This window comes from Sceloporus undulatus, chromosome 1 (assembly GCF_019175285.1).
Source record: "Sceloporus undulatus isolate JIND9_A2432 ecotype Alabama chromosome 1, SceUnd_v1.1, whole genome shotgun sequence".
Classification (NCBI taxonomy): domain Eukaryota; kingdom Metazoa; phylum Chordata; class Lepidosauria; order Squamata; family Phrynosomatidae; genus Sceloporus; species Sceloporus undulatus.
This window is the reverse complement of record NC_056522.1, coordinates 53,188,995-53,200,785: the sequence shown is the minus strand read 5'-3', so window position 1 is coordinate 53,200,785 and position 11,791 is coordinate 53,188,995. Positions and strand designations below refer to the sequence as shown.

At 38.3% G+C, this 11,791-nt stretch overlaps 1 protein-coding gene across 1 annotated transcript in view; it reads left to right on the top strand.

Annotated features, from left to right (window-relative positions):
- DNAH8 (dynein axonemal heavy chain 8) overlaps window positions 1-11,791 on the top strand; it is a 204,000-nt gene that overhangs the window by 103,505 nt on the left and 88,704 nt on the right. Inside the window, 8 exon segments of the mRNA XM_042456521.1 lie at window positions 146-392; window positions 1,653-1,894; window positions 1,998-2,138; window positions 2,284-2,521; window positions 3,770-3,912; window positions 6,577-6,711; window positions 7,622-7,744; window positions 9,463-9,676. Coding sequence (XP_042312455.1) covers window positions 146-392; window positions 1,653-1,894; window positions 1,998-2,138; window positions 2,284-2,521; window positions 3,770-3,912; window positions 6,577-6,711; window positions 7,622-7,744; window positions 9,463-9,676 — 1,483 coding nt within the window.

Below are 11,791 nucleotides of genomic sequence, written 5' to 3'. Positions count from 1 at the left end.
AATAAATCGGTTAAAATAGAATGCAATAATCTGCATACATAAAGAGATACAGAGAAATAAAATTGCATAACTTTCCTAAAACATAATTTAGAATTTAATATTACATAATATCTTTTTCTTGACATTGGTTTCACTTTCACTTTAGTTGTACGAAACATCCAAAGTGCGCCATGGGTTGATGACACTTGGACCAAGTGGGTCTGGAAAAACAACAGTTATAACTATGTTGATGAGGGCAATGACGGAGTGTGGATATCCTCACAGAGAAATGCGCATGAACCCAAAAGCTATTACTGCTCCTCAGATGTTTGGTAAACTGGATACAGCAACTAATGATTGGACAGATGGTATCTTTTCCACACTGTGGAGAAAAACCCTTAAAGCGAAAAAGGGTATGTTTGTTGTCATATTCAGCAGATATGGCAACAGAAGCCAAATACATCAGTATTCTATTGAAAAGTATATTCTGTTTGCAAGTGAACTGTTTTCCCTCAACTATTGTAGAGACAGGTCTTCGGAAATTATCCTTAATCCCTCATGAAGGAAGGTTAATTGCACTGCTGCTGTATTTCTTTTTTAGTGGTGTTTTTTAAAACTCTTTTGCTATTGTTTTTTAAAATGTTTTTATTCAATTTATGTTTAATGTATTATGTATTATATAATTAGATAATTATATAATGTAATATATAATTATAATACATATAATATATATAAATATGTATTATATAATTAGGTAATTAGGGATGAGGTGGCTCAAGTGGTTAAGATGCTGACTCTGTTGATTGTAAGATTTGCAGGTTGGCAGTTCGAGGCCTGGGTGCTGTATGATAGGATGAGCTCCCATCACTAGTCCTAGCTTCTGCCAACCTAGCAGTTTGAAAACATGCAAATGCAAGAAGATAAATAGGTATCACTCTGGTGGGAAGGTAAGCAGCATTCTGTGCAATCATGCTGGCCACATGATCACAGAGTAGTCTCTGACAACGCTGGCTCTTCTGCTTAGTAAGAGAGATGAGTACCTTGTCAGTGGGGAATACTTTTACCTTTTTAATTAGGTAATTATAAGCCACCATACCTTAGGGGCTGTATGCATGAGCAAGGCCCATGTTCCCCCGAGCCTGACACCATCCTGTGTAGATGATATAGGCCAACAGCTGAGGGGCAGGATTGGCCAAATCGGATGCTGATCCAGCAGTTCTAGTCTGAGCCCAGCTCAAAATGCTCTTAATTTTTTTTAAAACCAGTTGCTTGCAGCAGAATTTCTTATAAATTTCACTGTGACAGCCAGCAGATGCACAACTGAGCACTCCTTTACCTGTTGCTACCACTGTCTCCCCTGCAAAGGCCCCAGTCTTGGCATGTGACTTTGGAAATGGGTGCTTGGCAATATAGTTGAAGCCACGAGCCCTGTTTCTGCCTATACAGGCTGAAGGGGGGGACCTTTACAGGGGATGTGGTGGTGGCAGCAGGTAAAGGGATGCATGACAGTGGAGAATCCACAGCACAGTGGCAGATGTGTGTGTGAAGACCCATCCATCACTGTGCTGGCCCAGGTAGGTCCTGGGGGTGGGAGCAGGATGGGACCATGGGCAGGATACCACAGGATTGATGGTCTCAGTATGTACTGTAAGCACTTTCCCTTTTGTTTCCAGGTGAGAATATTTTTCTGGTTCTGGATGGCCCTGTAGATGCAATTTGGATTGAGAATCTGAATTCAGTGCTAGATGATAATAAGACCCTCACTTTAGCAAATGGAGATCGGATTCCAATGTCACCTACTTGCAAGCTGCTCTTTGAAGTGCACAACATTGAAAATGCTTCTCCTGCTACTGTTTCTAGAATGGGTATGGTCTATATCAGTTCTTCTGCCCTAAGCTGGAGGCCAATACTGCAGGTACATTTTCATTGATTTTTTTAAAAAAATAAATTTAAGTTGTGGGACACTTTTATGCATATTGACTTTCTGTTTGTTTGTTTGTTTGTTTGTTTGTAAATAGGGTTGGCTCAAGACCCGGACTGCACAAGAAGCAGAGGTGCTGCTAACTTTATATGATAAAGTGTTTGAAGCAGCGTATACTTACATGAAATTAAACCTTTCTCCCAAAATGGAGCTTTTGGAATGTAACTATATCATGCAGGTATATTAGCTGCTGTTATCTCTGTTCTCATAAAAATGTACCAAATGTATTATGTAAACTAGACCTTGAGGTAATTGAACCTCACATTTCAGATTAAGAAATATGAACATAGTATAATAATATATATTTTTTCTAATATTTCCAGTCCATTAATCTTTTGGAAGGCTTGATACCCTCAAAGGAAGAAGGTGGCATTGCAAGTTTGGCACATCTCCATAAATTATTCGTCTTTGGCTTGATGTGGAGTTTAGGCTCCCTCCTAGAACTGGAAAGCAGGGAGAAGTTGGAAGCCTTCTTAAGAAGCCATGAAAGCAAAATAGATTTGCCCGAAATTCCTAAAGGTTCCACAACAACAATGTACGAGTATTATGTCAGTGAGTGTGGTAAGTGACAAAGCAATGTAGTGCTTCTTAATAATTAAATGCAGATTCACAATCCACCAATACGATGGATGTATTTCCATAGTGCTTCTAAATGTGTTGAAGTTTATGCTGCTGATGCCAATGGGACTTCCAAAGAAAACAGATTATATTCAGAATTAGTAAACAGCAATAAACTGCATGAGGGCCAGTGACTTGAATGTCAATCTGTATACGTAAAATGTTCTGCATCTTAATTTAAAATCATGTAGCTAGTCTTGATTAGCAGTCTAGCAGCTGTTTTTGAGAAATCTTCAAAGGTAGCCCCATGCACAGTATACAGCAATAGTTAGATCTAGAGAGCATCACAGCATAAATAACTGTAATTGTATTATCTTTGTCCAAGAGGAGCTACACGTGTCACACCAGCCTTTGTTTTGGATACACATGCCACTTTGGTCTCTATAGAAAATGGTGGGTCCATCAACATTCTCAGGCTATGTGGATCTCCACAGACTGAGAATGTTGATATACCCATTATCTTGGACAAAAGTAACTCAGCCACATTAATTCTGTGATGAGCACTGGTTTTAACTACTACAGTACGGTATACTGTGCATAGGGTTTCTCAGAAACAGCTGCTAGACAGCTAACTAAGACAGGTTATAGGAATCTAATTTAAGATGGCTCCTGGGTCATCTCTAGGGATGAAGTCCTAGTCAGTAATCTGAGTTTAGATAGTTGTAACTGGGAAGAGAACTTTCTGGATCATGGCATTTTATATAAGAAGTTGTCTTCTCAGAGAAGCTTGGATGGTGCTAATCTTGTTATCAGTTCAGTGTATGGCAACATTTTTTGTCTGTCAAGGTATTCCAGTAAGTGCCGCTGTTGGACAATTGTTTTTCTGTGGCAGCTGGTTTGTGATTTCATTTTAATTAATTAATTGATCAATCACATTAAATAATTTTAAATAATTAAATAAGTCCCCCCCTGCTTTTCCACTAATAATAATGCCAAGGAGCAAATGTTTTCCAAGATGACCCCATCTCAGTTTCACCCACAGGTTTTCACTTACAACGCCCATCATTTCTAGCCAGCTTGGCCAATGGTCAGTCATTATGGAAATTGCTCTCCAAAGTATCTGAGGGACACCTGGTTGGGAAAGGTTAAGACAATACTTTACAAGTTATGCCAAGAGGTATTTCAATGAGTGGAGAACATGTCAAAGAGGGATAGTAATCACCATTTCCTGTCAATATTTTTCCCTTCTAGGTGACTGGGATCACTGGAATAAAAAAGTTCAGGAGTATGTTTATCCAACAGACAGTGTTCCTGACTATTCATCAATTTTGGTCCCAAATGTAGACAATGTCAGAACACAATTTTTGATGGATACCATAGCAAAACAACACAAAGTAAGTAGATACTTTTTTGTTTAATCATCAGTATATATCTTGCCAATGTAAGTACCTCATTGTTGATATCATGAATTGTATCTAGTATTTAATGCCGCAGTTAACACAGGATCTAGGAAAGTGTCCAGCGCTCCATCTCATCAGGCATCATGGGATCATTTTCATTTGTTGCAGCCTGTAAATAAGACACCCAAACCCGGTCTGTCAGGCAAGTTTGATCTTTGGTGATAATGGCTGATAAGCGCCAGTAGAGGTGGCTTGATAGGGTATATCTTGAAGATGGTTAATACTTATTAGGGAGAGGAGCCTGCAACTTTGAAAGAGGATGTAGTGTGCCCTCTACTAAAGAGGACTTCTTTGGACCCAGAAGTGAGAACTACCACTCTATTACTAATATCCTTTTTTGAAGCAAAGTGCTTTATAGTGTGTAGTGGCTGGACAGCTTCAGTGGTTCCTAGAGGAAACAGATTATCTGGGTCAGTTTCAGTTTGGATTCACCCTAAGGGGTGAAACAGGTCACCTCTAATACAGCTGGAATGGGGCCATGGCAACCACATTCAGTGGCTCCAATCCGCCTTTTTGCCAGCACAAAAAGAAGCGGCAAATAGCCACTCCCTTTTGTGCTGGCAAAAAGCTGGTTTCCTTGCTGCATGTGGCGTGTAAATACTGTGTTGCCAGAGTGCCTGGAAGCTGACCCACATCTGGGCAGCCGGGCAGCATTAAGCTGGCTTCCAGGCATCTTGGGAGCGTGCATCGTCTGCACACCATGCAGCTTGTTGGCTGGTGTGTTTCATCCCTAAGATATATGGTACTGAAAATGACTTTAGTTTCCCTCATTGATTACCTAGTTTAGATGAGAGACAGGGGAAAAGTTAGCTTGTTAATTCTCCCAAATCTCTTCTCAGTTCTTGAGGTCACTGACCACGGTATCATGTTGGACTAGGTTTGTGGAATAGGTGTGTGAGGGACTATGGTTTTGGTAGTTATGTTCCAAACTGCTGGTTTTTCTTCCTTGTGTCTGTTGTGGGGTGCCATATGATACAATCTGGTTCCCAATGCTGTTTAATACACACACACACACACACACGTGTGAAGCTATTGGATGATTTCATTAGAAGCTGGAGGTTGGGTGTCATCAGTATACTGATGAAACTCATCTCTACTTCTCCTTGTTGTCAGGGTTAACTGGGGCTCTGCAGGTACTGTAATGAGCTTCATGAGGTCCAGTAATCTGAACCTGATTCCCAGTAAGATGAAAATTTTGTGAAATGCTGATTTCCAGGTCTGGAAACTCGGAAATGATCTGCACTCACTGGGGTTACACTCTGCTGGTGGAGCTGGTGTATAACTTGGGAGTATTGTTAGATTCATCTCTGTCACTAGAGGCATAGTAGAAGCTCATTCCTGGACAGGAATAGACTAGCTACAAATAGTTCATGCACGGATACCCTCCTGATGAGATTACTTAATGTTTTCTGCATGAAGGTGACTCATAAGAAGAATATGATGCAAAGCATAGCAACTAGATGGTTGACTTTAGCATCATACAGGCCATCATCCAGTCCCTCATCTCCTCCCATGCCATTCCAGAGGAGCTTCCTACTCTAAGTGGATTTTCAAGGGGCAGAATGTTTGTAGTAGGGAGAAGATAGTGGAAAAGCTTTCTTGTGTGAGGGCCCTTTTTCTAATCCCACATCTTTGAGAGGCATGTCTGGTAGGGATACAGGAATATAGGCTGCTCCTGGACTTTGAAACTCTCTCATTAGGGAAGCTTCTAGGATGACTCTAGCCTTAAGAGTAAAAATAGTTTAATCATATTTTAGCAATGACTTTTGTATATTTTTATTTATATTTTTATGTGTTTTTATCTGTATCTGATTTAATCTTTGTAAGTTGCCTTGATTTCCAGTTTTGGGGAAGAGGTAGCCTATCCTCATTGATGGTGATGATCATCAGCATCTGCATCATTCTGACAAGATGTTCTGTAAACATTTGTGTCTGTCCTTGTGAAGGTTGCATTTATTGGGATTTATTTTTAAAACTCTTGCACTTTTTCAAGTTAACAGGGTCAAACACTATTCAGCCAAAGAGGCTGGCTATTAACTAAAAATGCACAGTGAAGATCTGGCAGCTATTGCATAAATACAGAAATTTCAATGAGTGTTTCTTTCCATCTTTTAAAATATTATTGTACGTCCTTTCCATCATTTCCATTTTATTTCATCCAGTCCTCAATCTGGCTATTTTTCTCTCATGCACTCAATTTTCAGTGCTGCCAAATTTTTATGGGACTGTTTACTCACCTTCCTTAAATGTTTTGATAATGATTTTTTGTTAAAGATTTTTATTTTGTCTGTTGTCTACAAACCATGGGATTACCCCTACTATGTGGATACCTTTCTCCCATTCAGGAGTGGTGTGATTTTTTGATGGGAGTTCCCTGAAGAGCAGAAAACTTAGTTTGAAATTAAAAACAGAGGGAATGGTCATGATAATACAGCATAAATTAAACCAGAACATCCATGTGAACATTTTTTGTTGAACTTAAATTATCATTATCATCTTCATTGCTGTTGGTATTGTTGTTTTTGCAGTTACAATTGCAGTAATGTAAGTTTATTATGTATTATGAATGTAATAATAACGGTCCTAACATTGTTGCAGGCAGTGTTGCTTATTGGTGAACAAGGAACTGCAAAAACTGTGATGATTAAAGGTTATTTAAAAAAATACGATCCTGAAGAACACTTATCAAAAAGTTTGAACTTTTCTTCAGCAACGGAACCTGGAATGTTTCAAGTAAAGTGTCACCTTTTTAGCTGATTCTGAACAATATATTCTTCCATGAATTTTTAAAATATTTTGGAATTACTCAAATATAAATCCAATTTTTGAATTAAATTGAAATTTTGTTTCTTTGCTTTTAGCAATGAGTTACATAGTTTTTATTAGGAATGGAATAAGAGTGCTTGAAAATATTAAATAAATGCTGGAAAATGTATTTGGACAATGTCGGACGGACAAGAATATTTACTCTTTAGGAATTATTCTGCACAAAATTCATATTTGGGGGTGGTGGTGGTGGTAAAGAAAGCAGCACTTTCTGAGCAGGTCACAGGATTTTCTGCACTGAAAATACTATGGGTTTTTTTAAATGGAGAAAATGCTGCTACCTGAACAGAAAAAGCTATTCTCAGTGAGACTTAAGAAACCATCTACAACACTTTTTTGTCCCTTGTGCCAACCTTGACAGGCAGAATCCTCAAAACCAATTTGTCACTTTGCACAGAAAATAATGTTTGTGGGCAGATATATACTATTTTCCGTGGAAAAATTACACAGGCAAAGTGTGCGCACAATAAATCCCAAGCTGCAAACAGTTTTCGAAAATGGCATCATTTTCAAACAGTTTCTTGCAGTGCAAAGAAAACTGCTAAAATTGTTTGTTGCTTTCTTCAAATTAGGAAAAATATTACGTCCCTATTATTCATGTTTCTGAGCTGACAACTTGTGAATTGCTTGCTCCAAATTTTTTAATTAAATTGGAATAATAAATAACTTTATTATGGCCATTTGGCCAGCACACTTAAATTGGAATGTATATTTCAGGATTATCACACACAAACGCACAAATAGCATTAATCTGTAAATGGCTTTTTCTCTTATTTACATCTTTTCCCTCTCTCTTCTATGTTGTTTAATTTTAAAGAGAACAATAGAAAGTTATGTGGACAAACGAATGGGCAGTACCTATGGACCACCAGGAGGCAGGAAGATGACCATATTCATTGATGATATTAACATGCCAATTATTAATGAATGGGGAGATCAGGTATAGTTCAGATATTTGTACATAGTTCCATACCTAAATAATAAAATGCTATCAGTAAAAATGTTTTAGAAACACAAACTATACACAAGACTTTTCTGCACCCATATTAAAAATATTTCCTGGTATGACAGTAATGGATACACATATTTAATGTTACAGTACTCTGCCACACAGCTTCGTAAATAATTGCAAATAATTGGATTGGCTGCTAAAAAATGAAATATTTATTTGAATACACATCTGTAAGAAAAAAACTATTTTCTTGCTATGAACCAATACCTATGATTCTTGTAAGTGAAAAGTGTGTTGACTATTTTCTATGTTGCATGCATGCAGTGTGTGTGTTTTTCAAAGTCTGGAATATAGGTCTTTTGCAGTGCGCTCTCTCTCTTTCTCTCTCTCTCTCTCTCTCACACACACACACTATGACTCTCTGAATCCACAGCCAGCATGGCCAATGGAGTCCAGTGTCTCAGTTCAATATTCTTTCATTTGGAGACTTAAAGAACGTTGTGATGAGGTACTTATTCAGGTGAAGGGGAAAAGGGCCCATAGTGCGTAGAGTGTAGCAGGTCCTAGATTCAGCACCTAGATAAAATTCTCCATCTCAATCCTTGGAGGGCTCCTGGCAGACACTGTAGGCATTACTGAGTGAGATGTACTAATGATGTACTATGTACTATGATTTCATTTTAACTGCCATGGCAACATCCAGTGGGATCCTAGAGTTTGTAGTTTGGTGATGCCCTAGAGCTCTCTGGATGAGAATTCTAAATTCAAAACTGCAAATCTGAGGATTCTCTGGGCTGTTACCATAGTAGTTAAATTGGAATATAGTGTTATGACTGTATAGTGCAGTGGTGGAGAACCTTTTAGAGACCGAGTGCCCAAACTGCAACCCAAACCCCACTTATTTATTACAAAGTGCCACGTCCCTCTGGATTTCTAATGACAAACTCTAGTGAAGTCTGTGTTGGGACAATGGTGGGTGTGCCCACAGAGAGGGCTTTGAGTGCCACCTCTGGCACACGTGCCATAGGTTCGCCATCACTGGTATAGTGTATATGGATTCCTAATTCAGCATAAGGCAGCTTCATATGTTTGCCAATATTTTAAAAAAAAATGTTCTAAGTTGTTTCAGTTGCATATATTATTTTTTTTCATTCAAAAGTCAAATAGTCTTAAGGCTCATTGGGACTGTACATACGGGCGGCTCAATGCTGCCTCTTTGAGCCCTGGATGGAGACTGCGGCTACCACATGCCACAGCCTATGGAAGGAGCAAAAGGTGTGGCGTTAAGACACCCTTCCATGCAGCGTCATATGAGCACTGCGCCTGGCATGTGTCGTCATGGCACATGCCATGTGGATGGGTGCATACCATAATGGTGGCCGAGTGGCATGATAAAGGCTTTGAGTGTGCGAATGCTCAGCCTTCACCACATGTACAGGCCACACAAAGTACTGGTCTGTACAGCCCCATAGTTACTTATTAAACTGTATCCAGGCTTAATTTAGTTCAGAGAAATTTAGGTACATGCATGTCCTATTGATTTTAATAATCATATATGTTGTCAATCATGGATAATTTTATATTATTCTCAATGTCACACCCTAGAAGAAACGACGGTAAAAGGTTATTTGACTCAGTTAGTAGAAATGTATCATTGTTGCTTTCTTCTGAATGGAAGATTAATCCTTCCTCTAAAAACTGCTCAGGTGACAAATGAAATAGTGCGTCAGATGATGGAAATGGAAGGAATGTACAGCTTGGATAAGCCTGGAGACTTTACTACAATCGTTGATGTACAGTTGATAGCTGCAATGATTCACCCAGGAGGAGGTCGAAATGATATTCCACAGCGCTTAAAAAGGCAGTTTACTGTGTTCAACTGCACCCTGCCGAGCAATGCATCCATAGATAAAATTTTTGGTAATCTTTTTTTCCTATAATTTTGAATTGAATTTAACCAATTGTGTCTCCAAAATATTTACAATCCTCTCTTAATAATATCTTCATAAAATAACCAGAGCCACATATATGCAAAACTAGAACAAGGAATCAAATTTTGGATATTTCTGTCAGGTTTTTCGTATTGACTCTATCTCCCTGAATCAAGCAAAAGCTGCATAGGAGGCACAAGTAAGTGTGGTGTTGTTTCCTTATGACTATTCCAGAGTGGCATATGATATAGTTTTAATAAAGGAAGTCATCCTATAGCTCCATCTCCAGTTCCTTTCTTGTCTTCCCCCAGAGGATTCACGCTTCTGAAAAAACTCTTAAATCTTTTCTAACTACTTATTTTTCAAATTTTCTTCAGCGTCTTCCATGTCTTCTCTTTTTCCTGTTACCTATTTAAAAAAAAAAAACCAGCCTTTTTCTTTCTGAGCTTCATCTTTTGCCTCCGTTCATACCTGGAAAGGAGGATGAGAAAACGGCTTGTAAAAAAAAGATCCTTTCAGTTTCCATTGTTTTAACTGCCTACCAAATGGCCTGTTCTTTTCAGTGCAAGAAACAGAATGATTTCCAGTTGACAAAGAGATCACAGAAGACTAATTTAATCACACTGTCCGTGAAATTTTTACATCAAATATATACAGCAAGTGGATTAGAACTTGGAAAAAGGAAGCATGAAATTTGGAGGAAGGAAAAGCTACAGTTAACTTTAAAATATGCAGATGAGGCCACGCTATTTGGAAAGAAATATATAGTAAAGCTCTGGAACGAACTAGTAATGAAAGTTAAGATAGAAAATGCAAATTATAGCTGAACATTAAGAAAGCAAAAATAATTACTAGGGGTGATTTACATAACTTTAAAGTGAGTGCTGAAGATATCAAAATAATCAAACATGTTTATATCTTGAGTCAGTCATTAATTAAAATTGAGACTGTAGTCAAGGTATCAGAGGAAAGCTGACTTGGAAAGGCAGCTGTGAAGAAATTAGATGAAGATCTTCTTGTCAAGATACATTATTAAAATCCAGAGTCATAATCCGTGGTGTCACTGGGGTTGGTGTCACCCGATGAGGGAACTCATGGTGTTACCACTCTCCATTGACCTCGTCCCATTTTACACCATACAGAATCCTTACTAATGCTTTTCTGCGCTGTAACTCGTAAAGCATAATTTCTGTATACCACTCAGTGTAATGCTAATAGTTGTGACATAAACAATTAGACAGTGAAGAAGCTAATTTGAAATGTGGTGCTAGGGAGAGATCTACAGAAAACCATGGGCCATCAGGAAGATCCTTCCAAATGAATCCTAGAGCAAATCAGGCCTGAACTCTTATTGGAAGCCAAGATGTTTAAACTAAGGCTATCATACTTTGGATACATCATGAGACAATGTGACTCACTGGAAAAGATTATAATAGTAAAGTGAAAAGTAGGGGACAAAAGGGAAGACCACTTTGTAGATGGATTATTTCAATTAAGGGATCCACAGCTTTAATGTTGCAAAACCAGAGCAGGACTGTTCATGACAATTTCTCATTGAGGTCTCTTATTCATAGGATCTCCATATGCTGAAACTGACTTGATGGCAACAATGTAAATAGTAACAGCAATACCAACAACAATCTTCTTTAGCCTTGGGTCCTACTGTGTACAAATTCTAGCAGTACATACTCAGCTTCAGAGGGGAGCAATCCTTGCACCATGCCTTCCCTTCTAATACCAAGCTCTGCTGTCTCTCACAATGTGCTCTTTGCAACATAGTTTACACTCAGCTGTAGATAGATCTGGAAATTGAACCAGATGGCAGCCACTTTTCTTAAAGTTACATCATAAGATCTTGCCTTGCCTAGGGAGCAATAATGGATCAGTCTACTCTTCCAGCTGCGTTCTGCACATTATCCCAGAATGTACCTCTCACTGCAATGTTTTAATTACTGTAATGAAGCACTAATTTAATTAATCACAAGTTTAACTAACTTCCCCTTCTAATAATGCAAGGAATGAGGTGAGGAATTAGTGCCTAATGAAGTACAGCAATAATAATAATAATAATAATAATAATAATAATAATAATAATAATAATAAT